General features: G+C 46.9%; 1 protein-coding gene across 1 annotated transcript in view; it reads left to right on the forward strand.

The window, feature by feature from the left end:
* The first annotated feature begins 3,321 nt into the window (after positions 1–3,321).
* CNNM2 (cyclin and CBS domain divalent metal cation transport mediator 2) overlaps positions 3,322–27,972 on the forward strand; it is a 123,026-nt gene continuing 98,375 nt past the window's right edge. The window contains exon 1 of the mRNA XM_068398275.1: positions 3,322–4,882. Within this exon, the coding sequence (XP_068254376.1) occupies positions 3,322–4,882 (1,561 nt within the window). The remainder of the gene's footprint in view (positions 4,883–27,972) is intronic.

Consider the following 27,972-nt stretch of genomic DNA (forward strand, 5'->3'; position numbering starts at 1 on the left):
CTTGGAGGTTTTTTATAAATAAGAGGGGAGCCAGCGGTGCCGTACAGCGAGGAAAGCCTTTCCTGGTACACTCTGAAGGATGGTGCATTCAAAGTCCTTCCAGATTAAAATCTTGTACCCCATAAAACCACAGGCCATCAAACACCTCCTGTCCACCTCACTGCAGCCTGGCCTGTCTCAAGGGAGGTACGAGATGGTTAGTACTCAGAGAAGCAGCTTTCAAATCCCTGGTAAACGTGGCTCCCAGCAAGAGCTGTACCAGGATGAGGAGCGCTCATTGGACCTCCGGTGCTAACTCCTGACAAAATTTGGACCATTATAAAATATGAGGATTGTAAAAATAATTCCAAGATTTAGAAAGGATTTCCTAAGTGCCCCAGACTGCTTAACCTCATTTCTGCCATCAGCAAAATAGGGGAGTGATTAATTCACAATTTAGGGATTAAACATATAAATAATGCCCGTAAATACGGTTTCCTGGAAAGTTACCTTACCAGCCTGTCCTTTTGGCTTTGGATGAGACTACGAGTCTGATCTATTTTGTGTACAAAAATTTGCAAGTTGTTTAGTTTAGAGCTATACTATGACTAAAAAAAGATATCCTTGCTGTTACCTGGAGTAAACAGGACATGTCATAGCAGGCTTCAGGTAGGTCCCTGACAGACCAGCCTCTGGGGTGGCTGTAACCCAGCAGGCGAGAGGAGCTCTGAAAGGTGTGGAAGGACCTCACTGATGGGCTCTTGGAGGGACCTGCTGAAAACACAACCAAGATGCAGTTTAATCCCCGCCCACTTCCATGCTCACTTCTTCCCTCTTCCATGATCACTTACAAAGACTTTCTCAAAGTCCCCAAACAGCCCATCCTGGGAGGTTTGCAGCAATTAGCTCCTGTTATCAAAGAGAGCCTTCCCAGTGTGAACGGAAGAGCAGATGGGGTGGGGGGTCCTGCCTGCAAACCCCTTTGTTAAAAAGGCATGAGTCCCTGCCGCGGCTTTTCAGCTTGCCTGGGGAGAGAAGTGCCCACAGTGAGGTCCCCGCTCCTGCATGCATACAGGAAAAGGCCACAGCTAAATGCCTCTGCATTTCCATAGCACTATTTTTTTTTCCAAATTCTCAGCATTTTGGCAAGGAAGCAGCTCAGAGGACTTTTCCTCGCTCTTGACTTTGATTTTGAGCATTAGAGTAGGGGTACTCACCAGGATATGAATGTGGGGGTGCCTTGTCTGCCTGGCTTTGCTTGTGCATGCACACCCTTGGGGTTTTCAGCCCCCAAGCCATGAAAAGAGGAGGTCATGCAGCCCTGTCCCACGTGAGGAAAGCCAGACGATCCGTCCAACACCCTGGTCTGGGTGTTTTGGTGATCGTAGAGACAGGCCAAATTCCCTTCGCCTGGTGTGAAGCTCTGCAGACTCGGAGTCCTCCCTCTGAGGGCAGGGAGGATGCTGTGAGCGCAGGACAAGCCGTCAGACATGGTGCTCTGATTCAGCCCCGGGTGAAGGGGAGGTGATCCCTGTGTTGCTGTGGTTAGCAGGGAGTCACTGTGGCTCAGGGGCATCTGTCCCCGCCCTGGGGCAGCAGACCTGCAGAACTGTCCCAGGATGAGCTGCATGAGGTTTGGGACCAGGAAAGATTTGTGGCTATGGCCCCAGAGCACTGTGCTCTGCTCCCCGCTGTACTGGGCTGTCTTGTGCAATCCTCTACTCTTCTGTTTTCCAAGCGCTAAACAGAGGGGAGGCTGTTTTACCTACTCCAAAGGGTCGCCCTGAACCCAAAATGTGGTCTTAGCCACCAAGAGCCGTACTGGATGCTCCCACGGCTGTTTGTCTCTGGCTGTCTGGGATGCTGAACTGCGTCCTGCGCTGTACATTGCTCATCGCTGACGGCAAATGGAGCGGTGACGGCTGGGCCGTTGATGGTCCCCGCTGGGTTGCGGCACAGCAGCTGAGGCCTTTGAAAGAGCCACGCTCTCGGGATGCCGGGACATAAGCATGCGCTGAAATTACAGGTCATTTCTTGAATCGGGGCCCGTCAGCCCTTCATGCACCCACACAGTAAGGGCGAGCTGAGCGGAGCTCCTGGGGAGGCTTTGAGCATCCCCGGCAGGAGCTCCACAGCCCCAGCCCCACTCGTGCTGAGTCTCAGCGTGGGGTTTGGCTAATTTGATGGGGCCGGAGGTGCCCCGGGTGGCTGAGGAAAAGGCAGAGATGAGAGACAGGAGTGCGGCTCATCCGTGTTTAATATTTAATGTTTAATATTTCATGTTTAATATTTAATGCATAACATTTAATGTTTAATTTCGCTCGCAGGAACGACAAAGCCAAGGAAATGCCGGGGCGCGGGGCGGGGTGCCGGGCGGGGCGGAGGATGCTCGGGGGTCGGAAAGCGTCGGGTGAATCTTTAATCGTGGCACGGTACCGCGCCGATAGCGGCTCGGGCAGAGCGGAGCGCGGCCAGGGACGGACGGTGCCGGGAGAGCCGCCACCCCCGGCCGCCAGCAGACCCGTTGCCAAACAACGGAGCTGCCCCGAGAAGCCCTCCGCGCCACCGCCGGCGGAAGGGCGCAGGCGGGAGGCCAGGGCCAGGCCGGGCTGCGCTGCACGGGGCCGCCAGGGGGCGGTGCGCGACCACCGACCGGTGCGGCGGGGGGACGCGGGGCGGCGCACCGGGGCCGCTGCGAGAGGCGAGCGGCGCGGCGCAGCGCGGCGGGGCCGTGGGCAGCGGCAGCTGCGGCGGGCCGGACAGCGGCGGCGGGGGCAACGGGCCGGCCCGCCCCGTCCCGACCGCCCCGTACCCCCTGTGCGGTGGCTCACGAGCCGCCCCGCCGAGCACCGCACGCGCCATCCCCGGCCCGCCGGTCGCACCGCGCCCCCATTGGTCGCGCCCCTCCGAGGCTCCGCCCCGCCGGCTCCGAACCCCGTCGCCATTGGCCGTGGCCGCGCGGCCGGCCCCGCCCCCGCCCGTCTGGCGTACACACCGGAGTCACGCGCCCCCCGGGCTGGGGAGGCGGTTGCGGACGGCGGGGCGGGGCCGGGGCGCCATTGGCGGAAGGACGGGCGCTGATTGGCGGCGTGCGGCGCCGGGCCCGCCCCCAAGAGAAGGGCGGGGCGGGCAGCGGCTTGGGGCGGGGCGGGCAGCGGCTTGAGGCGGCGCTCGGCTCGGCCCAGCCCGGCAGTCGCCGCCTGTCGGGTCCCGCGGGCAGCAGTGCCAGTTGCCTCGCCCGCCGCCGCGCCCGCCGCCACCGCCGCCGCCGGGGGAGCCGGGGCACGCCGCAGGCGCCGCACGGCGATGCGGGGCCGCGGCAGCGCCGAGCCCTGACTAAAGATGGCCGCGCTGCCCGGTGGGAACATGGCGGGGGGCGGCCGGGGGGCGCGGGTGGTATTGCTGCTGCTGCTCGGCGGCTGCCTGGGCCGGCGGCCCCCAGCCACCACCGCCGCCGCGCCGCCCGCCGCTGCCGTCGTTCCCCCCTCGGCGGCGGCGGCGGAGGAGACGGTGATCATCGGCCTGCGGCTGGAGGACACGGACGACGTCTCCTTCATGGAGGGGGGCGCGCTGCGGGTGAGCGAGCGGACGCGGGTGAAGCTGCGGGTCTACGGGCAGAACATCAACAACGAGACCTGGTCGCGCATCGCCTTCACGGAGCAGGATCGGCAGCGGGGCGGGCGGGCGGCGGCGGCGGGGGGCGGCGGTGGCGGTGGGGCGGCGGGCGGCGGCGCCCCGCAGCGCTGCGGCATCCGCACCTCGGACATCATCATAATGCCGCACATCGTGCTCAACCGCCGCACCTCGGGCATCATCGAGATCGAGATCAAGCCCCTGCGCAAGACAGAGAAGAGCAAGTCCTACTACCTGTGCACCTCCGTCACATCCCCCGCCGCCGCCGCCCTGGGGCCCGGGGCTGCCAGAGGGCCGGCCGGCGCCGAGGGGCCGGCCGGGCCCCCGCCATGGGGTGAGACCACCTGGATCTACCATGACGGTGAGGACACCAAGATGATCGTGGGCGAGGAGAAGAAGTTCCTGCTGCCCTTCTGGCTGCAGGTCATCTTCATCTCGCTCCTCCTCTGCCTCTCGGGCATGTTCAGCGGCCTCAACCTGGGCCTCATGGCACTGGACCCCATGGAGCTGCGCATTGTGCAGAACTGTGGTACGGACAAAGAGAAGAACTATGCCAAGCGCATCGAGCCCGTGCGGCGCCAGGGCAACTACCTGCTCTGCTCCCTCCTGCTGGGCAATGTCCTGGTCAACACCACGCTTACCATCCTGCTGGATGACATCGCTGGCTCTGGGCTGGTGGCCGTGGTGGTCTCCACCATCGGTATCGTCATCTTCGGCGAGATCGTGCCGCAGGCTATTTGCTCTCGGCACGGCCTGGCCGTGGGCGCCAACACTATCTTCCTCACCAAGTTTTTCATGATGATGACCTTCCCGGCCTCCTACCCCGTCAGCAAGTTGCTGGACTGTGTCCTGGGCCAGGAGATCGGCACGGTCTATAACCGTGAGAAGTTGCTGGAGATGCTGCGGGTCACCGACCCTTATAATGATCTAGTCAAGGAGGAACTCAACATTATCCAAGGAGCCCTGGAGCTGCGCACCAAGACGGTGGAGGACGTGATGACTCCCCTCCGAGACTGCTTCATGATTGCTGCCGAAGCTGTGCTTGACTTCAACACTATGTCCGAGATCATGGAGAGCGGTTATACCCGCATCCCTGTTTTCGAGGGTGACCGCTCCAACATCGTGGACCTGCTCTTCGTTAAGGACCTGGCTTTTGTAGACCCAGATGACTGCACTCCGCTCAAGACCATCACCCGCTTCTACAACCATCCGCTGCACTTTGTGTTCAACGACACCAAGCTTGATGCCATGCTGGAGGAGTTCAAGAAAGGTGGGCTCGTGCCTGTGGCGGGGTCTTGGGGGTGCTGCTTGGTGGCGGTGAGCATCTGCCTTCCTGCGGCGAGCTGGCCGGGAAGGTGAGGGACCTCTGCAGAGAGGTCCTCTCGGGTTCCTGCTTGCAGAGGGGTTTGGGAAGGTGCATTCGGGACAGAGAGTGGCCTGTGTTTAGGCATCTGCCAGATCTGTCCATGCCCTGGGCCAGAAAGCTGATATGTGGCTTGTATGTGTCCCCGGCCTCTTTTCCCCACTGCACTGGGATGTGTGTGTGGGCACGGTGCCAAGCAAGGTTGTTTTCTTTCTTGCTTTTTCCGCTCATCTGTCCATTATAGTGAGAACCGCTGACGGGAATCCGCGCCCGTTACTTGGCTGTGTCTTCTCTGTGCTTTTTCAGCTGGCCTGACAGTGAGGAGCGGGTGGGCTGCTCGGGTAGGTCACCCGTATCTTTCAGGCTTAGTGCGCGCACACGTGCGGAGATAAACAAGTCGTTTTAACTCCATTCATAGGCTCAGCTGGCCGACCGCAGCTCTGTGCTCGTGTTCCAGTTATTTTGATTGACGCTTTGATCTTGTAACTCATAAATAGTTTCAGGGTCTTAAAATGTATTCAAAAGCACCTGTTGGTGCTGCACTTCAGACTTACAGGTCTTTTTCCCTAGGCTTCCCCCTGCCCCCAGGACCACAGGCTCAGCAAAGACGTGACCCTTTCTACCTCTCCGGTGTAGCATGTGTACACGGTGCTGTTCGTACCCAGGGAGATGTGATCAAAGTACTGCCGAGCAGCTCAGTTCCTGAGAGATGATGTGGCTGAAAGAGGAGATCTTTACAGCTGCACTGACCCCACAGTGAGGCTAACGGGGAATATTTGAGTTCACCTTTTATCAACTGCAAAAGTTACCTTGAAAAGAACTTTGTAAATTGGTGAATGATCTTCCTAGGTAATAAATTTAAATTACCACTTAAATTTCAGGTGCTGTTTTGTCCACATGCTGAGCTTTGGCAGCATGGCATTTGATCTCTTTCTTCCTACTTAACTCAATTTTGGGGATTTGGAGGGTTACCCCATTGGTTTCCTCATCTTTATTTCATCTTCATAGATAGAAGGTGAACATGCTCCTGCTTTTTACTGACCAGCGCAGCAGTGGTTTTCTTTATCTCTTTGTGCCTCCGTGTGTTGACGGGGAAATCTTACTTGGGTTCGGAGCTGTTGAAGGGGGGATGAGGGAGAGCCTCCCTTGGCTGTGGTTTATACACCGTGGGATCTGCAGCTTGGATCTGGGACACTCAATTATGTCGCTTAACTGTTGGCTGGTTAAGATGGATTTTGCTGCATGTACAGGCGTAAGGTTCTTCTTCCCCCCGCCCCATTATTCAGACTCCAGACAGCATGATGGGATTCTTAACCTGTAGCGAGACTTGTGTTTTTTCTAGTTTTGCTTGTAGCAAAGTGTCTGCAGAAATAAGTATTATGTTGGTCGCTTTATTTTCCCTGTCTGAAAGAGATGAAATGTGCTCCTGTGTGTTAACATAGGAGTCCTTTTATTCAATAGCTGGGAGAACTAGGTGCACATTTTAATCCTGCAAGTGTGACTAAGCCAAACATACCTCCTTACAGTTCCTCAAACGTGCTTAAAATAGGCTTCTTAAAAATTCTCCTAGGTGGCTTGGAAGGTGAAGACCAGAGATCACTTTCCCTGGTAGCCAGAGGACTTCCCTTGCCTGCATTAGGAAATGTCCCAGTAGCACAAGTTCAGGATGACTTCCTAACGTGTGTATTCCCTGCTGAGATCGCTGTGTCCTGGAATAGTCTCTGTAGTTGCAAATTAATTCAGGGTAGTTTGGTCATACTTAAATGTTTACTCCAGAATAGCCATGCTGGTTGGTCTGTATTGACAAGCCCTGCTGTTAGAACCAGCTCTGTCCTAACTGGTTTCTCTTTAAAAGTGCAGATTTGTGGAAATAAATGGCTTCCTTTGTGTCATTTGAAATGAATGTAAATAACTGATAGCTTGCTTGATCTGGCATAGCGCAGTGTCTTTTGCAAGAGTTCTTCAAACTTTCTTCTTCAGAGCAACCTTGCCAAATTCCCGTGAGAATGTACAAATTAAGGGTGAGAATCAAATTGCACATTACTCTCCGGTACAGTGTTGAAAATAAATAAGCTTACTGTTTTTAATCATTCCCTTCCCACCACATTGACCTTCCGCCACAGTAGACTTGCTTCAAAACTCACATACATGTATTTTTTTTCCACCCAGGTTTGGTGCAACAGGCAGCTTGTGTGATAGTGCTGTCAGTTGAATACTTTAACGGGTTTAAGGAGAGAGGCTTGTTTGTGGTTTGTTTTTTTTGTTTGTTTGTTTTTTTTTTAAGAACTTTAGTAATGAGCTGGGTAGGTGGGGTTTTGAAGCTCAATTTTTGGGCAGGAGCAAAACATACTTTAACCTAAACACAGAATGAAGGCTTAGGAGGAAGAGATTAAAAGCCAAGCGCGGCAGGATATATGTCCTTACGCTGTTGTGGAAGATGCAGTGGTTAGTTCTGTATGTGTTCTGGTGCTTAGGCTGAACAGCTGGAGGATTTGGTGGTGGGTCTATTATTAATGTTCTTTGCCCACAATTGCAAAATAAGTATCTGTTTCACTTCTATGCTGACAGGCAAGGAACTTAATTTTAAGAGAGAGCTGCAGCACATTCCCACTCCATTGTCGCTCTAATCTTTTGAAGTGTGACTAAACATGATTTCTGAAGCAGTCTGCAAAAAAGCTTCTCTTCTAAAAAATGTTGTTTACTTACAAATAAATAGCTTTTGATAGAGGGGCAATTTTCCGTTCCCATCAACAGGCGTTAAACCTCTACCAGCACTGTCAAATCTATTTGCCTACAAGTTGAGCAGACTGAGTGTTTAACTTACTTGAATTCAATCATTCAAATTTAATGCAAGGAAGTATAAGGTACCCTTTATACTGGCCTAGGAGGTGACCTGCCTGACTTTGCTCAGCACAGAGATACCTCATTTGAAGTAAGTCCACTCTTAGCTAATCTGACGTTGGCCATTGCTGTAAAGGGGAGCAAGGCGTTACCTGTTCCAGGATTGATTTGTGTCCTGGCTCCTAAGCTGCTGCAGGGAGTGAATGAGTGACAAAGTCATTTTTTGAAAGAAACTAGTGGATTGTCTCCACTGGTCTCCTTTTTCTTGTTGACAAGTGTGTAAGCTTGCTTTTTTTTTTTCTCCCTCTTTTTGACAGTTTTCCTAGGTCTCTGCTCAAATGCTCTCTGGCACTTGCTCTTGGTGTTTTTCACAGGCAGATCTCTGCATGTGTGATCCTAAATCCAAAGCATTCTATTTCTAGCTCCCTGCCTGCCAGAACTACAAGAATTCAGCTTGAAAAGCCTCATGTTGTAATACTAATATTTGAAGACTGGCCCACTTTCTACGAGCCATTGTACGGCTGCTTTCCTGGTGGCCTGGATGGCTTTGGAGGGCAGCAGTTTCTCAATCGGAGTCCTCCTTATCTGGGGACTTTGAGTCATATGTTTTGATCTTATTTATATCTGTCTCCACTATTCTGTTATACTAAAGATCAGCGTTAATAACCTGTTACAAAGAAGTCACAGTAACTGTGTGCAGCAGTTCTGAGCTCTTGTTTTCTGAGTCACATGGCAGCCTTGAGAAAATTCCTGGATTCCTTATTAAAATCATTGTCAACTGGACCTTAAAAGATTTTTCTTTCCTAAAAACCTTGTCAGATTTAACTTGATTATCTTCTCTTTATGCTGTGTTGGTCTTCTATTGTCTGTTTTTAATAGTGTGTATGTTTGGTAGCTATATTTAGTGGGGACATAAGACCTGGAGAAGAACTTTGCCCATTTCTTCTCTAGTTCCTCTTCCCCCCCCCAAAGAAAACCAAGCGCTAGCAACCTGAAACCTAAACCCCTTCCTTTTGAGGGAACAGAGGAGAATACCTAGACCTACTTACTCCTCTTTTGGGCACATAGATCCTCTTTTTGGGAGCAGGTAGGACAGCAAGTGATTGGTAGCCCAGGGATCCAAAGTTCTGCATTACTGTTGTTGGTCTGAGTTTTTTTTTTTTTTCTGTTATTAGATCACTTACCTTTCTGGTACAGCTCTAACCCAGGCTGGTAGGTGGCTTCTTTCCTGATCCCTTTCTGGTTTTATGGATTCCCATCCTGCTGAATCTGAGTCCAGACTTCCCATGAATAACCTTTATTTGATGTATCTGAATTTATAGTTTATCTAATGGGTGGTCTGTCTCCTGAGCCATTTTTCTGTGTGAGCCTGTGACTGCAGCATTACAAGAAACTGGAAGAAACTACAGAAATCCCTTCTGGGATATTCAAAGGCATGTAAAACTCCTTCTTGGAAAACAATATAACTTTCAAGGCTGCTTGGCGAACAAAAGGCGCCTCCTCTGATCCTTTTGGGGAAATTCATATAAAGGGAAAGGTGTTGAGGAGGACCATCATGGAGACTTTTTTGTGTGAAGAGAGTAGGGGAGTGGTAGGTGGGAGGGAATTTGCCACCGAGGTACAGAAGACTTAGCATGATATGCCTGCAGATTTGTTCCCTGAACAAAAATTGCATGTGGGGGTGGGGGTTGCCTCGTGACAAACTGTTTCTTGGCTGTCTGATAGCGTAGCGCCCGCAGGTACTGTGCTGCCAAGAGCTTTGCTGGCCTTGCAGAGCTCCTGGGGGATGCGTGCTCATTCCGCCGGCGAGGAGCGGATGTGGGTTACTGCAGGCAGCCCTCCTGCTGGTATGCTGAGGGGACAGCGTCAGGGGGAATGCATCGGGGAACAGCTCCAGTTCTTCCTGGGCTCCCTGCTGTGAAGCTTTTTTAGGGACCAGGAGAAGAAGACATGCTGCTGGAGAGGAGCAGTGCATCTTCACCCTGGCCTTGGTGAGGAGCCCAGCTGAAGGCTCCGTTCTGCTGCTGAGAGCAGAAAGAAACATGTGGTTCAGGTGGCTGGTAGGGAGAGGAGTAAGTGAATTAAATGGCTTGAGCAGTAGAGGTTTGAATCTGGCGCTTGTGTTGGGTAGGATTCTTGGATTGCTTTTTAACCGATTGCTAGCAACTCTTGTCATTCAACAAAGACAAAAAGTTACCTTTTCCTCCCCTCGGCTGTTTGCTAAATTAGCAACGCTTTCCTGCACCGAAGCTGATGGGAGTGAATTCCACCACAAGTGAACCACGTTCCTATCTGCTTTCTCTGTGTCTGTAAAGGTTATCTGTAATAGGCACAGATGTAAACTTCAGGTCACTATGTGCAGCCAGCAGCATTTCACAGCCAGTTTTGAGTAGAATAGAGAGAAGAGGCAGAATGTCAACTTCTGGGCAAATTCAGTAGTGCACGAAAATGATCAGGTAGTTTGACCGTTGCAGTGTTCTTCCAGGGCTGCAGTTTTTTTGAGTTTCAGTATTTCTCTGCCAACATGAGGTTCTGAGGAGCAGAACACTTTCTCAGTGAACTTCAGTTGACTCTAAGGGTGTAACAACAATGACAGCAAATCAGTAGTAGTACGTGTCAAAGCAGTAGTACGTGTCTGACAATGGCTATGGCTGCCTAGAGAAAGTAGTAAAGAGCGAATTAATTTTGTTCCCCACAGAAGCTTACTGATCAGGCTGTGATTCAAGATGTTCTGGAACTAAAGATACTGTCTTTATTAAATAGCCCTAGATGCTTATTTCTTTCTGTGAATGTGTCTAATCAACACTGAACCTTTGTCAGCTCTTGCACATAAACAAACAGCAATAGTGGAGTATCTCCTGTCAGTATTTTTGTAGTGCTGGTGGCAGAAAGAGATGAATGTAAAGGTTGCATTTCTGATCGTGACTTCTGTGTGAAGCCATCCAAAGGCAGGTTTTGTTTTGGCAGGCTGTGATATCGCTCTAGCTGGTAATTGAGGAAATGAGGGAGTTGGGCACCTCACACTTCATACATGTTACGAGCCCAAGTCATTTCAGGACTATCTAGTGATGGATTTTTGTTTTACTTTTCAACAATATGTAATCATAGAAAGAGAGATGCATAAATCTGTCATTAACCTTCTTTTGGTGGAATCCACCTTTTCCTTTGGCCTAGAAATCAGCATGGCTGAGTAGTTGCTGGTGGAAGAAGCTATGCTGGGAATAAACTAGGGCTAAGTCTGATGCTATACAAAGCATCTGTGAGAAGGGCATGAAAAGTAAAGCTGGTTAAGGAACTCTAAGGGGAAGAGATGACCTCATCACCTCAGTGTAGGTCTTACAGAGAGGTAGGTGTAGGGAAGAGAAAGGGATGGCCTGGAGCAGGGAAGCTGAGAAGCCCATTGGTGTTCTGAATGGCTTTTTGTATAACATGGAGTAATGAAATGCTGATTTGTCAAAACATATTGTTATGAGTTGAGGCAGAGAAACTAAAGATTTCCCATAGCTTCTTTAAAAAAAACCCCAAAAAACAAAACAAAAAAATCCACCAAAAAACCCCACTAATGTTATGACTCCAGGACATGCAACCATACTGTGTCTTTCACAAAGTGGACTTGGAGGAACCAGGTCCATATTTGACACTCCAACTTGAAACACAAAGTTGCAATATCATGCAATAGAAGGCAGAGAGATGCATCCTGCTTGGAGAGAAACCAGATGTTCTTTTGACTTGCCACTGGAGTTGCATGTACCAGATGTGCTTAACACAGTGGCCAGCTCAGCTTATCTTTCCGTTCCTGGTCCCCAATAACAAAGAGGCTTTGATTCTTTCCAAACTGGTCTCCACTAACTCTTTCCTTTTTTTGTCCTTCTTTACTTAAAAGTGCTCTCTTCCATGTTTACGGCTCTGTCTGTAGTAGCTTTCCACCCTGGAGAGTCATGAGTAGGGGCTCTTGGAGACCTTTGAGCCATTGTTCTTGTGTTTTGTGTTAAAATTGCCTGGGAGCCTTCCTGAATTTTTGTGGGCAGCCAGTTTTCACTGAAGAGAAGAATGACTTTCAGGATTTGCCACACTTCTGTGTTGTCTATGGGATGTCATATGAGCTCTCTGTCTTTGCTGACTGTGTTGTTTTAGTACACAACCTGTCAATGCAAGAGGCGTTTCTTTCGGTTGGCTGGCATGTTGGAAATTAGGATTCTTACATGGGTGTTTGTGGTTATTTTTGTGATTTAAAGACATGAGTCAGTCTTGCTCTTTACCTACTAGTGATGATATCTGCTTGAGAGGACTAGTGAAAGAATCCTAGAAAAGCAACTTGTCTTGTAACCAACTTGTCTTAAAATACCCAAGCCCTAGATTGAACAGAAGCCTCAAAGCTAAGAAAGCTTGTGTGAATGGGAGTTACTTGTTGTCTCTTTGTATTGAAACACTTTGCTTGTAAATTGTTGGGTATAATAATTTCAGTGTTTAAATATGAAGCAACAGCCCTTCTCATCGAGGCATTGTACTTTGAACGGCAGAGTAAGTGTGATGCCTGTCAATCTGGGAACTGAAACCTGATGATTATTGAGGCCTCAAGAGTTACAAGTTAACGCGACTCTGCTGCAGTTACTAATTAACCAAGCAAGAGCTTTGCTCCAGCCAAAGGAGCTGGGGCCAGAAGATGAGCACATGCATTTAGTACAAAAGATCTGTATAGTTTTGTTTTTTGTAGTGCTTTCCGTTGGGGTTGCACCATTCTTTTGCTGGCAATCCTAAAAGGATCTGCTCTTCAAATGAGAGCGGTGTTGTAACATTGCGCTCTGCAGGGTGAACCATGCCATCAAGATCGGGCTCCTACTTTTCTTGAAGTTCTCTCCCGCAGCGAGCGTGAATGAAAGTTGTTTGGGTTTTTTTATAGTCAGTTTTTTATGGTGGTATAATCTCTTACAGTGATATGACAGAGCCATCCATGATTGTTGATCTTTGTGGAGGTGAAAAAGTCTTTATTTTTCCCACTTGCCCATGGGTAATGAGGGCAACAAAATGCTGACTCTGCCTTAGTTGGATACTCTGCTGCGAGCAAACAATTTTAAGAAGGATCTTGCTATTTCTGGTTTTCTTCCAGTACTTCACCTTCTGCTTTCAGAAGACTGTCCTGCTTGCCCTTTGCACTGGGAGGTTCAAAGTGCAGCCCTTGACCGAAAGTGAGCCTGCAGGACCCCTTTCCGTGCAACAGTTATGTGAGGACAAGGATGATTGGCTGCCCACTTTTACGGCTTGAGAATTGCTTGTCAGCAATTTCTAGACTCCTACAGAAAAGGAAGAAAATCTGCCGGTGTGAACTTGTTCTTGATAAAAATTTAGTATCTGGCATCAAAAGTAGGTGTGGCTGTGGATTTTAGGCAAGCTGCAGGCTTGGTTCTTCCTATCTAGCCTGGGACATCTTTCCATTGGAAGCAAGTACAGCTCTTACAGTTACAGTTCCCGTACACAGTAAGTGCAGACAGGGGCCTTCAGTTGACGTTACAGGGCATCTAGTAAGAGCGTTCAGTTAAATTTTGTACTAGTTAAGGTAGGCCTAAATTGTGAATTAAAGTTATTCAGTAACTCTAACTTGAATTTCAAGGGACATCACTAAGTTTTTGCTTCAAGGTGGATAAATCAGTGTGATATGTTTTACTATGTGAATTTGTGTGGGTTTTTTCCCCCTGCTGTGTAACTGAGGTATGTGTACAGATAAAGCTTTTTGACTTTCAGCTTTTATTTTAGTGTCTTGATGTAGTATGTGGGGAGGGGAGGAGGAAGCATCTCTCAAGATACCAGTTATATGAAGACTTGCTGCCTAGGTCTTGTTTTTCCTCCAGCAGAGGAGAGGAGTAAGGGATACCTCACCGGAGGCTGGGGCAGTGGTTCTGTGAGTAGCTCACTATATGGACGATGTGGTTGTAGCGGTATAGGATTTACACTGCCATTCAGATGTGATCTCATCTTTGTTGCGTGCTGGTTCCCTGCCCTCATGGGGAATAACTTATGTCTTCTCGTTGATATTCTAGTTTGCCTGGAGCCTTTTGGAGTGGTTAGGCTTGAAAACACTAACTCTACAGCTAAATTCAAGAACTTCACACTGCTCACTGGGAGTAGTTTTTTTTTCTTCTCTTAGTGTCAAAGGATTGCTTGTACTATGTGAGTGGGATTTCTCCCAGAGAAGTCAAAATCCCTATCAAAATCATTGTCTATTTCTCTCTTAATGAAAGTCCTGTACAGTGTACTTTAGGCTCAACATCAGCTACTAAAAGTTTGAGTGCTCACTTGCAAGAGAAATGAGAGACTTTCTTCTATCACGTGTAGAGGAAAGCCTGCTTCTGTTCCTTCTATACCAGTGTACTTGTGTTTTCCTGTGACCCTTACAGAGATCACAACACGCTTAAAGCTTTATTCCCTTTTCATAGGATGGAGCCTGCCTCTCTCTTGTAATCAGGACTGACAGTTTTGTAGGTCTTTCTGTTCGGTTGACAGATGCCCAGGGGGGATTACGATCACTAATGTGGAATTGCTTTGCCAGTAGTTTACTGGTTTAATCCAGCTTGTGTGTTATATTGTCTGAAGGCTCCCAAGGAGAACCTGGAAAGGGAGAAGTTGCACAGTTCACCCTGTAGGCAGTCTCGGTGGGGGGTGAAGCTTCCCAACGTGGGAATCCCCTGAGGTTAGAGCTTGAGGAAGGCAGCTGGGGCAGAGAAAAAACTTAATTACCTACATAATGGATGCAGTCTCCAAGAACTACAGCAATCTCTTGCTTGGTGCCAATCGTAGGGTTGAACATGTGAGTGCAGTTGTAGTGTGTGCAGCCAATGTGCAAGCAAATACAGTAGCTTCTTTTTTTCCCTGCTTTCTCCAGTGCCCCTGGGTTAAGACTGGGGATGAAGGTTTCCCCGTACTGTGTGGTACACCACAGATGGGAATCCCAGTCTCTTCTCCTCTCTGCAGCGCACACCTGCTGTGCATAGGATGAGAGGTCTACCAGGAGAGCTCTGATGTCAATGGCTCTATTCTGTTAATAGTGTTGGGGTTTTTTTTGCTTTCCAGAACAGCTGTTTTGAGTTTTCCAGTTTTTCCTGTAATCTTTGAACAAGTTTTCCTTTTTTTTTTTTTTTTTTTAATGAGTGAGAGACTGGGGAAGGGTGTGGGCTGGAGGGAAGACACACATACATTTGGGTGTCAAGGGCATTTTCATTTCTGATTCCTGGCCTGAAAACTGCGTTTAAACTTGTTGCTTGCCTGCTGTTTGAATGTGGTCCAGTCGTAAGAGGCTTTAATACATTTCTTCTTTGCAAATCATCAACCTCGCATCTTCCAGTAAAGGAAAGAATTTGGGAGTATAGCTTCCAAGAGTAATAGCCCTCTCAGCCCCATGCAATGCACAGGCTCCAACCAAAAAGTTCCAAGGAAGATATTCAGAAAGGGGGAAGTTGTCTAGCTGTAGCCCTGACAGTTTTGCATTTAAACTATTGGGCTTTGCAGAGAGATCAGTATGCTTCTTTTTTTTTTTTTTTTTTTTCAGATAGACATGCAGCCATCCTGGAACTAATAACTATGCTGGAACATCTTAGTCCAAGCATAGAGTAGAGAAATTAACAAAATGTCTCATTTCCCAAGTTTATATTGATGATGTTCTGTAGTTTGCCATTTTTCCCGCTATCCAATTCATCTCTAGCTGAAAACACACTTGGAAGTATTGGAAGCTGCATTCAGGTACCCTGCTTTCTACTTGCATCTACCTCCTGATCAGCAGAAAGAGCTGAGTGCCTTGAGAAGTGCTTGAAAGGCTTAAAGGAGGATAGTGAGCAAAGAGTCACCATGAAGAAGCTGGTAGGCCTGGGGACTTGGGTGGCATTTATGCTGAGTCTGGGTCTACATCTATTTCCTCTGAAAATAGAATAAAACAGCAGTGTCCTGCCATTTTTTGTTGGAAGCTTCAACGTGAAGATTCTTTCAGGAGGGAAAGAAGTGCTTTAAACTCAAGAGATTCTTTTAACAAATGAGGTTACCTTAACCATTCTCTCCAGCACTGCAGTTAGTAGTTGTGACAAGGAATGATTATATACTGTGATTACAAACAGGTACTCCTACAGCTAAAGGCAGCATGCAGTTTCTGGGAGCAAGAACTCTTGCTGTGGTACTACTTGTGAACAATTCTCCTAACAAAAGAAATTCTCATCTCTCAGTGTTTTCCGTGGCTTTGAGAATGACTGGGACGTAAAAACCCTGAATATATGACTGGATGCAAAAGTTTGTGCAGATAGGAACAGATTATTTTTTTTTAACCTCATAAAACTGAGTTTAAAGCATACAAGAGATTTAATTTTCCCATTCATGTTTGTTTGTTTCCTCCAAAATGGAAAAATGACCCAAGGAAATCAAGGGCATAACTGCTTCAGGTGAGATGATAGTTGGGCAAGGATTAAGTGGAAGGTTTCATCTTTTGGATTTCCTGGCGCTGTCCAAAGTTGCATATAGACTGTGATGCCTTCTCCGTGTGCTTCAGTTATTTTGCTCTAGAATGAGGACTAATTTTTGTCCCCTTCCTTTGTATCAACTGAATGGTTTTGTGGGAGCCAGTTTCAGCTTTTCTCCTGTAATTTAAGGTGTGTAGTAGGAGTTTGGTTTAATCTTCATGTAGTAGCTTCCTTGCATGATGACTGCAACTTTCTTTAGACTGACAATCCCTCAATGACTCAGATTTTGTGTCTCTTGCCCTGAGGTCCTTGGCTGTCAATGTCCTTATTTAGTGTTTTCACTCTCCTTTCTGCAGATCGATGTGTAGTTCTCCTGGCACTCTTTGTTGGCAGAAGGTGAGGAAAATCAGAGAGAGACTAGGAGGCAATAGGAACAGATGAGATGAGGCCATCCATTGTACAAGTGTGTGGAGACACAGTTAAGGTGAATGCCCCACTGTTTGATGCTTTATTCTGTGTAGCTTTATGGGTACTAAAAGTGCTGCTGTAAAGTTCATTGTCAGGTGCTTTCTAAGGTCTTACTGACACAGGGGGTTTTCATCTATTGTTTTTTCCTTACTGTGTCAGATGTGCCATTTATCCTTTTTTCCTATGCTGCTTGGCTTTTGTTTTCAGACAGTTTTAAAGTAATGTCCAAATTAGGATTGATTATGAACTAAATATTTTTGTTTTACTGGGCTGAAAACCTAGTAGGTAAGTCTTTAAGTGGCATACCTGTTCATGTTTAAATTTCCAGTCTTGAGGGATACACAAGTAGCTCTCCTGTTTTCTTGTTGGTGACAAGGTGGTTACCAAAGTCTGATTAAAAACCTTGGCTCCCTCATGAGCCAGGAAGTCTCAAGCTCTGCTCCTGGTGCAGCTGGAAAGTTGTTCTTGCACCATGGACAGGTTTGTTACACGAGAGGCTAACACAACAGTGTTCCTCATTGCCATCTGTTCCAAGGAGTCTTGAGCAAGCTGGGTAAGAGGGATGCAGTGACATAGTGCTTTTTCTGAGTATATTGGCAGAGACTGGATTCTACCACTGCTCTGATGGTTGTGTTGGGCCCATGTACACACCAGGGTCTAGGCTGGACTTGCCTACATGACAGAATTGAAAGAACCTGTGTCCTGTTGATACCATTACCACTATGTCTCTTCATGCTTCCGTTAATGACTGATGTCTGATTAAAGTGTCTGTCACTGCGGAAGCTCAGTGTTGCACTCGTAATCAGGGGCACTATTGTGTTGTGCTAGCATGAAGAGTTTTTCTGCGGTTGTGATCATACTGATCTGTTCAGCTCTATCCTGGTTCTTTATTGTTTTCTTCGACATAGGAGGTAGGAACAGGATGGAGGAGCTGAGAATTTTGCTGCTTGTCCCGTTCAGAAAATGAATGTGACTGGAACTGTGAAGACATGATCCATTTTCTCATCCATCTCTTTGAGGTTAGGCTTGTGCAGGGAAGGGGTGGACAGGGACAGTTCATCCTTCTTCCCTTGACTGACTAAAAGAAGAGGTGAGCGAATGGTGTCCTCCAGTAAAGTGTGAATTCAAAAATCTCATTGGAAAAGTTGCTACCAGAAGTGACAGAAACAGATTTCTAGTTTCAGAGAAAATTGCTTTTCCTAAATTTTTAATCCCTTTGTATTGGAACAGGGAGATGATGGGAGTGATGGCTGGACTAGGTAGGGCAGCCTTTGAAGGCTGCACAAGGGAGAGATGGGAGTGTCTGCAACCTTTGAGTTGTTAACCTTTTGAAGTGGCATGGGGTAGATGTCTCATTACCCTTGCCCCAACGCATGCACATTTTAACCTGTGACATACCAAGCAAATGGCCTTCTGCCTCAGAGATGGTGAAGGGTTGTTAAACCTGTTTGGCTTCGAGGCAGTCATTCTGGGGATTCTCTGTCTGCACGTGTGAGGGTCAGGAGGCCTGCAGAAGCCACCCTCCTCTTCCCGTGTCTGATGTCCGCTCTGCAGGACCAATGCTCCTCTGTTGGGCGAGGGGTCTTAGTAGTGGTTACAAAAATAGTCCCTCCGGGGTCAGGTAAGGGAGCTGCTGTGCTTGAGGGGAAGCCTGCAGCCACGATTGAACAAGCCAGTGACTTCGCACAATAGGGAAGGTGCTTGAGTACAATGTTTGAAGATCCTATTAGAGAAATTGAATGTTAAACTAGGTTTGCAGTTTGATTTAAATTTTATACTAAATTCTTGAAGCCAATTGTCATGTGTTTCTTATTTTCCCTATCAGAATAAATAATTTTTAACATAAGTGACTTCATTAGTGTCTGTCGAAGTGCTGACCAGCATGAAGAAACATTTTATCTGCATCATATACACATAGGTGCATCTTGGCAGTGATCACTTTTCTTGATATATAGCACGTCTGTAGCAGGTGACAATAATAACTGAACAAAGCTATGAGCCTTTCTGTTTGCTTCTGTTTGGTTTTTTTTCTTTTTTTCTTTTCTTCCAGCTATTGCAAACTTCTGAGAGATTGCTGAGACAAGCCTGGGTATGGGGGTGGTCAAGGAGAATCCAGAAGGTCTGGAAAGAGAGAGAAAGTGAGAGAACTGCAGTTGTTCAGTGCATGGGAGAAGGTTAAAGCATAAAATACAGAAAATGAAAACTATCATAGAAAAATAGGGGAAAAAAAGTAGGAAGAATAAAACCTACTGGTGAGAATAATCACTGAAGTATCTGACCTCCCTCTGTGACTCTTGCCACAGCTAACATGCTCCTCACTTGCTGTTTGTGCTCGCCTGTGTTTTTGGCATGTCTCAGCAATCCATTTAATGTTACTAAAACAGGTGCCACATAGACACAGGCAAATGAGCTTTCTTCTTACTGTTCCACCAAAGGATATGACTCATTGCTGAAGTGATGGTTCATTTAACGGCCAGTTAAACTAAAAGTATGGAAAATGTCAGGGTTTCCACTGATAACTATTTTCTTTGGATATTTTTTGTGTTATGGACACAGCAAGGAAACTTTTGACTGTGGACATTGGTTTATTAGGAATAGACTTGTAGTCATAAGTTTAATTTATGTGAGCCTCGTAACACAGGTAGCTGCTCAATAGTGGAAGTTGAGCTAGATTTGAACCTGTAGAAGATTATTGACTTGATCTTTTAATCTGTCAGCTCATTCTTCACTCCTGCTTTCTGTTTGGGTGTTGTAGTTTTGAGATGTTTTTGGAAAGGGTACTGGGAAAACTTGCAAACAATTTTCAAACAAAAGATGGTTTGTCTTCATGGCTGGGAGGGTTCATTTGGACACTTGCTCTGAATTTTTTTGTTTGGAAAACTGAAGTTCTTAGAAGTTAGATGGCCTTGGCTTTCTTTGTTCTTTCTTCTGTCTCAGGCATCTGTATCGGCTTTCTCACCGAGCTCTTTATCTTACTTGGCTTTTCTGTGGATGCCTGGAGGCCTTGGCTTACATTCTCAAGAGTGTCCACTGGTTCAAGAAGCCATTGCTGCTATCAAATTACCTTGACAGCTGTTGTCCCATTTCATATTTGCCATCCCCTCCCCTGGCTCCCTTGTGATTTTTGGCAGAAGCTGTGGCTATTGAGCAATAAAACTTGGATCTGAGAATCCTGTTGCTGGTGGGAAAAATGCGATGAGAAACATACTAGTTAATGCCTTGCAACTTGACTTCTTGCTGATGTATAATCAGTAGCATCTTTATTTAAAAACAAAACCTACTACTAGCTACTCTGTTTGTGGATTGAGCGGATGGTTCATTTACTGTTCATCTGGAGTTGTTCAATAGGTGCTAGTCTCTTAAAGTAGCACACTCTATACCAAGATGTATATGACCAGACGAGCTCTTGATTTGAAGTCCTTGACAAATGCTTATGCATAAGGACTGCAAAACAGCTAGGATGCTCATGTTAATGAAAGTAATCCATAAGGGCACAATTGACTATGTCTTCATATTGGTTTTATTGATGATCTGGCCCCTGCGTAACCTGGAATAGAGCTCCTGTTGTGCTGTTTAGTTGACATTAAAGATGACCCTGTAAGAAGCAATTGGTCTTGCGTGGATTTGAATTAACAAAATGTAGAGATAGGATCTGGGGGTGCTTCTTTTGTGTGTGTTTGGGGATTTCATTATAATTCTTTTAAATGCAACCATAAAACACTCATGACAACTGACAGAAATGGTGATGATCTTGGGACCAACCATCATAAGAGAGCTGCCATCTCTATTAACCTCTCCTTTTAAGATGTTTTGTGTTTCCTTTGTCCGTTGTTTGAGCAGTTGGCTGATGCATGCCATGCTTTAATCTTTACTGGTCATTCCTCTTGTACCTGTTAGAACATGTCAGCAACTAAATTTTGTGTTAACATACTGGAAAAATTAGGAAGGAAGAAGCAGATCTTAATTGGACAGGTGACTGACAGAAAACAATTAATGTATCCAGAACACTCACTTCTGAGGAACACATATAGGAAAAGCATATAAAAATTTATTTTGCTTGCAATGTGTATGATTTACTAGCTGATAACATCAGTGTGAAATGTAAAGCTTGTAAAAGTCTGGATCAGACCAGCCTTAATGCATGTCTTACAGCTCCTAAATTACTGTGCCAAAGGGGGAAGACTAGACTCCTACTGAAACATGTGGTGCAACTGTTTTGTACATGTCTGTGGAGAAGGGTATTTTAAGCAGTTGGTGAATGGTTCTGGTGTGTGTGGAGTGAAAACATGTCTTCAGTCAGTGGCTGTAAATTTGAAGGCTGGTGCCTTGGGGCTCCATCCTGGTAGGAGCTTGTGGATTGTGGCACATTATGTGGCCTCAGGTGCTGTGGAGTCCTCCTGGGTCGTGCTGAAGAAGAGCTGGGGATGTACTGCGACCAGCTGTGTCATCAAGGGGGGGAAAACTCGGAAAGCATAGACTCAAAGAAGATGTCCTCTGACTTTGGAAGATCACAACTACATCAACATTACCCCCTGGAAAAGCAACATAAGTAAATTTAGAGAATGGATTACATCTAGGTGAAAACCACATGAAGTGTCCCTCCCCTAGCTGTAACGTTTGAGTTGCAGGGTGGGATGCACGGGTTTTCTGTTGACATGTGGGGAACTAACTTTTTACTGACTTTTCCCCTGCAAAGGAAAACAAAAAACACTCATAAGGCCTCAATTTGGTGCACAACTTGATTAAAGTATTTGTTTGTTTTTTTCTTAAAAAAAAAAGTGGCAATTTATCCTCCCTGCCCCGCATCCCTTGCTATCCTGGCATTTAACACGGGTTTAAACAAGGTGTTCCTTGGTCCGGTCTCTCCATGGAGACCGCAGAAAGCGCTGGAAGGCTTGAGCTTCCCGCGATCCCTGGCATGTCTTCCGTTACGCAGCTACGGTTATTGTAGCAGTAGGGGACTTGTTAGTTTTCCAACTGCAGTTCCCAGCAAACGTGTGCGCTCTGCGGTGTAGACTCCTGCATGCTCGGTGTTAAAATAGTTCTATAGCTTTCAGGCATCTTGCATTTCAAATATGGGTGGAGAAACAAGTGTTGGCCTTGAAGGCAGGGGTTTCAAAGCTTTTCGATATCAAAGGCCATGTTAACAACTTGGCAAGCGTTAGTGGGCCCAAGTGTGTTCGATCTTTAGGATAGGAGCTGACTTGCTGCAGGCGCTGGAAAGGATGTTTTGCATTGTTTAAATGTATTGTCGGGTGTGTTACGCCCTTTCTTTGCAATGTGGCTACTGAAATGTCTCCTCCTTTTGTGCTAGGCTTGGCTCACTTTCCTGTCAGCCAGAGAAGGGTTTACTTGCTGTTGCAGTCCGCTCCAGCTCGTGTCTTTCTGTCCAGTCTCTTCTGCTTAAACCCGCTTTTGTGGGGAATCCCGGCTCCCAACCCTTCTGCTGCAGTGGCTCGCAGTGCGGCTGTGGAGAGTGGACGGGAGCTTTTGGGGAACGCATTAAGCTTGGCCGGTGGGTTGCAGGGTCGGAGGAAGCGTCTCAGCCGTGAGTCCTTTGTAGCCCTCTCCTGGGTGTGGGAAGCGGGTAGGGTTCTGCAAACCCAGGAAAGCAGCCAGTTCTGGCAGGGCAGAGCTTGTCTATCCTGGTCAAGGTCTCAGAGGTCTTACCAGGTTACTTGCTTGTTGACTGTTTGAAATACCAGCATGTGTCGCTTCCGCTCTGCTCTTGTACTTTCCAGCCTTGCTGGACTGCCCCTCTGCTTTCTTGTGTTGGGTGCATTAGCTTCATTGGTTTGCTGTGGTATTTGGGCACCTTTGGATCACAGACGAACATCTTAGCAGTACTTAATGAACTATGCTTACATCTATTAGAAGGTTTATTTTCATTTCCCATGTGAGGCAAGTGAAGTGCAGAGGTCAGTGCTGCAACACAGTGCAGAAGGATAAATTCAATACACAGAGATGTACCAATTCTTAACATCAGCCTTGTTGCAACCAGTGTAGCTATGACAGTGCGGACTGCAACCAGGCTAATTGTTTGGGTCCTTATCGGCTCATGGATAGAGCTTGTGGCTCACACTGAGCTCTGGCTGTACCGTTGGCTCACTTGCTGGAAGGAGCAAAGCTGGCACCAATGTTTGAGCTTTTAAATGCAGTCACAGGTTTTGGTGAGGTGGAAGGGTACTTTCAGAGCTATATTGTTTTTCATGAAAAACTAAACAACAAATCTGTAGCAGTGAGAAGAAGAAGCCAGTTCTCCTAACTCCTGGTCATGTGCTTTCGCCACAAAGACCCTGTTTCTCCTTTTACTTAACTGAAGAATTCCATTAGATCAAAAGCTAGTTAAGGAAAATAGAGCCCCATGTGGTCCTGTGTGGTTACTTAGGCAAGTGCTATTTTTAGGAATCCCAGTTGAGTAAGCCCTGGCTCTTGCTGCTGTTAAAATCCATGGAAGCAAAATTAAAACGTCTACCTTCATCTCAACTGCATGTAGGCCACTTGGCTCTAGCCATCTGTTTTTTTTTTCTCACTTGTGCCTCCCCCAGCTCATTCCCTGCCTTGCGGGCATTTTTGCTTTTCCAAGTGAGAGTTAATCAGTTCCTTGGGCGTGGGAGATTTGGAATAAGGCAGGTAAGAAGTAATGAGTTGTTCCTGTTCTGCATCTCTAAGGATCGTTATCAGAGTTGTTAATGAGCTCTTGCCCTCCAGTCCCAGGGTTCTTCATTACTCTGCTCAACTGCCTCTCCTCACTTTAGCTTCTGTGGCCCAGTTTCATTGATCTGTAGAAGATGCTTCTTGCCTGCTTGTTCCTGTACCAAGGGCAGGGAGCCCAGGCTTGCAAAGTGTGACTTACTTGCAGCTCTTTCTCCTTGGTGCTGCTGAAGAAAACTTGCTCAAAGTTTTGTATACAGACCTGCTTGACCTGCCTTGTAGGAGCATTGGAGGGTGGGGGGGCAGCAATGATAGAAGTAAGACAGTTTGGTCTTGAATTAAAATATAAGAATCCAGTTCCTTTTCTGGAAACCGTTGCCTGATGGTGACCAGATTCCTCTCCACAACTTCATACCCTGGCTTGCAACATGTAGAAATTTCATTGGTTATTTTTGTGAGTATTTTTCTCTGAGCAGAAAAGCAGTGGAGGGGTAAGGTGGAGGGCATGGCAGGTAAAACAAGAGGCTACAGCCCGGAAAAGCATTGGGAGTGTGGCTCCAGGGAAAGCCTGCTGAACCTTTTTGAGCTGGCTGAAAAGGCTGAGAACTGCAAGTAGTACTTTGTTCTGATTCACACTGTTTGTACAAATTTCTTTTCCGTAATTTTTTTATTAAAATATTATGAGGAAATAACTCTAACAGTTCTAAGTAGAAGAATAAATTTATAAGGGCCTGGAGATTTAGCCAAAGGACTTGGTTCAGAAGTGAGAGCGAACAGTGTGTTTAGTCTGAAGACCCTCTGTTGGCTCATACTTTTCTTCAGGTTGGATGATCTCTGCTTGAAGAACCCTTTGTCTAAAAACAACAGCAGCAACCAAAAAAACCTGCCTCTGAAATCTTGTCAGGGCTAAAATTCGCTGCATTATTGGGCTGTGTGGAGAAGGCATGGCAATATTCTGTGAAATATTTGAGGTTCTTTTAAATGCAGAGCAAGTGACTGGTGACCTTTTTAAGTTTGGTTGACATTAGCTACTTGCTAATGTTTCATATCAGGCTGGTGATGGGAAATTAGTCAGCGATGATATTTGTCTGTGCTGGTGTAAATGCAGTTAGATAGGCAAAGCTTTCATAATGTTTCACTTTTCTCCATTTAGAGATCTGGCTTGAGCTTGGCGAGCAGAAGAGTGGCCTTACACAGATTGCACATCACCTCGGACTTTGTAAGCCTTAGTTAGGAGTGATGTGTAGAAGAAGCCACAGGTGAATTGAACCGAAGCAATGCCCTAAAACAATATTAGGAAAGTGTTAGCATCAGGACAGTTGTGGATCGGAACATCCTTGACTGTGCTTAGAATATGGCACACACAGTGCTACAGTGCTGCATCCTGGTAGTATGGATGTGATTGTGTCAATGGACAAGGCCCAGGGATATTTAACAAATATATAATGATCTGTTGGATAATGATTCCTCTTCCACATATGCATGTAGTCAGCTCTTCTTCTCTCTTCTTTCTTCTGAGTGTTTGTTCACAGACTCGAAAAAAGCTGTGGTAACTGCTCCTCAGTACTGGAATCATTTCTAGCTGGACAATTTGGAGGCTTTATGGCTTCCCATCACACAATGGAAGCCCAAGTAAATAAACCCAAATTCTTTGAAAAATGTGTAATAGCTAACACTTAGCTGCACTTCACGGTGACTGGGGATCAGAAACGGCATCAGTATGTGAACGCTGCACAGATCAACTATACAAAGCCATAGTACTGGGAGTCAGGAATTTTCATCATAAAATATTGGTCGCTTTCCTTGCAGAGAAGGAAATTGAGGTAATGTCTTGATACTGCAGAATCTCCTTGCTACAGCTTAACTGAAGAACAGGCCACTGCCAAGCCACAGAATGGAATTAGAGGGGTGTCGTGTCCCGTGGTGACAACCACGGAACTGACTGGCGAGATGTGACATCAAGTAAACTAAACAAGCATAACGTTTCTAGCTTGTATCCTTGTAACTGGAAGAGACAACATGCATTGTGATATTTTAAGTCTGTCAAACAAACCAGTTCAGTAAGTGTGCTTTTTTCTTTTTTTCCCAAAACTCACACTTTCTGGGTGGCACTGCAATAAGTGACTTTGCTAGCTAGCCTGCAAGTCAGCTTTTTGTCTCCCCCCCGCCATGTTGTTTCCCTAATGGTATTTTCCAGTGATTTAAAAAAATTATTCTTTGATATCCCAAAACTATGTTTTGTGTGTTAGCCTTGGGTGTGGTTTTCGCCTTAAAGCCCTGTTGGTATATAGGATAGCCTAGACACCACCTGGAGGGTGTCTTTGCTTTTAAGAAAGATACTATTTTGTCTCCTGCAAAACATCTGCCTTAAAATGAGAACTGCATTTTCCAAGCAGTTAAATCCCAGTTGTGTTTTTAATTGTTTTCTTCTGGCAGAAGTTTTTTTTTTTAAAAAAAACAGCTGTGGAGCATTGCCACGTTGTGTTTCGGAGCGTTCAAAGCAGAATGCAAAAGGTGGCTGAACACAAATGCCCAGGAGCAGTGGTGTTCATTCAGCATTGTGTTTGACTTCAGCCAAAGCGAGTGGGGAGGGTTAGGTCCCAAACTGTTGCCTTTAAATGGCGAATAGCATGGCTATTCATAGTTTGCTGTGGTCCCACCCTTCCCCTCTAAGGGAAGGGAGTGTCGTGACGCTTTTGAGAGTTGCAAGGGTGTGAGAAGACTTGCAGAAGAAGGGCACTGTGAGAAGCTGGCAAAGAGCAGTTCAGCAGCAGGATTTTAGCTCTTGCATAGCCACCTATTGGGTAAAGCACCTGCAGCTTGTATTCCCCAATAGAGTAAACCATGAATATTAAGCAGAGAAGACTGTGTTGAGAATTACAACATTACAAAAAGATTGCCCTGCTTTGCTTCCTCTATTAGCCAAGCTGTGCAGAGGGAGAAGCTGACTCACGCCAACCTGTGTTACAGGCTGCTTTGGGTAGAGTAGTCAGAAAACTGTGTCACTTCAGCCCAAGAGGGCTGTAGGAACAGAACTGTGGTAATATATTAAAATTACATCAAAGGCTCTGGGAGATTTTAATGAGATCAGCCCCATATTTATTTTCATGGTTAGGAGCAGAAATAACTGAGTAATGTCATGGAAATATTCTGGAATGAGGCGATGTAACAGCCAAGACTGTCTCTAAGCTGGTCAAAGGCCTTGTTAACTCCAGACGGGCTATTTCAGTTTAGGGTGCAGAGAGCTCGCAGATAGAGGGTTTAGGCAGAGCAGAGACCTGGTGAAGGGTCCCAAAATGTGAAATTCGGGTGAGCATGGCAGAGTGCTCCTTGCCGTACCTCTCTGGACCAGCAGAAGGGCCAAGTCAGCATTGCTTTGGGCTGTATACCCTCTCTGTACCCTTATCACTCACTATTAGTCTGGACCTTCAGTTAAAATGGGCTGAAGCTGCTTCTGAGGGTGGTTGTGGCCCAGCTCCCTCTGCCAGGCTGTGCAGCGGTGGTGGCTCAGCCCAGCTCCCCAGGGCAGGACCCTGCTACTCCCCAGGGCAGTGCTCAGCTCAGGTTTTCCTTTGCAGACAGCCAGGTACTGCAGTGGGGTAGGACTGCCACTTGGTATTAAGGCCTAACATTTTTAAGTGTGCCCCATGTTGTAGAGGAATTGGTGTTTTCTTTGCAGTCCCCGGAGGGTGTCGGGGACCAGCACCAGCTCACCATCCTCTCCCATCTTCCTCCCCTTCCCCGAGCTCTGTACAGCTGTCAGCAAAGCTCTGGGCCTCTTCAAGCACACGTGCCTGTGGCGTGTTCAGGGTGGGCTGTCACGGAGCTGAGGGTGTAGAGTGGTATGTGCCTGTGCCAGTGAGCCGTTTGTAACGGTTGGTTTTGAGCAGGTTTCTGCATATTCCCTTGCATTTCTGTGCTCTCGTGTGGCCTGTGTGCCATTGCTAGTGCTGCACACACTGTGTATGTGTGCAAGGAGGAGCCTAAATATTTTCCCCAGGCTTTGCTGAAGGAAAGAGATATTTTAAAGAATGGCATGCATTTGTTTATTCGCTTTGCCTAAAGTGAAGGGGAACGTTGCTCTGCTTGTCAGAGGCATGTTGGAAGCAGGGCTGCTGCGTGTGTGTGGCCATGATAGAGATGAACGTATCTGATCTGGCAATCGGCGTGCTGCAACTGTTAGGTAACTTTGCAGCTTGTGGAGATTATCTTTGTACGGCATTTCAGTGGCAGCGAAGGCTTTAGGCACTGGAGCCTGGGCCCTGCTCCTGCAGTTTTGAGGAAATGTGTCAGCTCCCATTGGACTGGATGGTGGGTCTGTCCCAGGGGGAGCAGGGAAGCCATGGACTGAATCAGCAATGAATGTATTTAGCGATACGTTTGCACCTCCCAAATTAGTATTGAGTCAGTGGTGGCTTGTGAAGATGTAGGTGTTAGACTGAAACAGTGTAGTCTGTTCCCATTTGGAAGCAAGATGAGGGATATAAGAAAGAGACCTTTCAAAGTGGGAACTAGTTCTTCTTTCCAGGTGATTAAGCCAGGAAGTCTTCAGTGAAATTAAGAATTTTTAAGGTCCTATTGGGAGGAAAAAAAAGTTCA

Source organism: Nyctibius grandis, chromosome 4 (assembly GCF_013368605.1).
Source record: "Nyctibius grandis isolate bNycGra1 chromosome 4, bNycGra1.pri, whole genome shotgun sequence".
In the NCBI taxonomy this organism is placed as follows: Eukaryota; Metazoa; Chordata; class Aves; order Nyctibiiformes; family Nyctibiidae; genus Nyctibius; species Nyctibius grandis.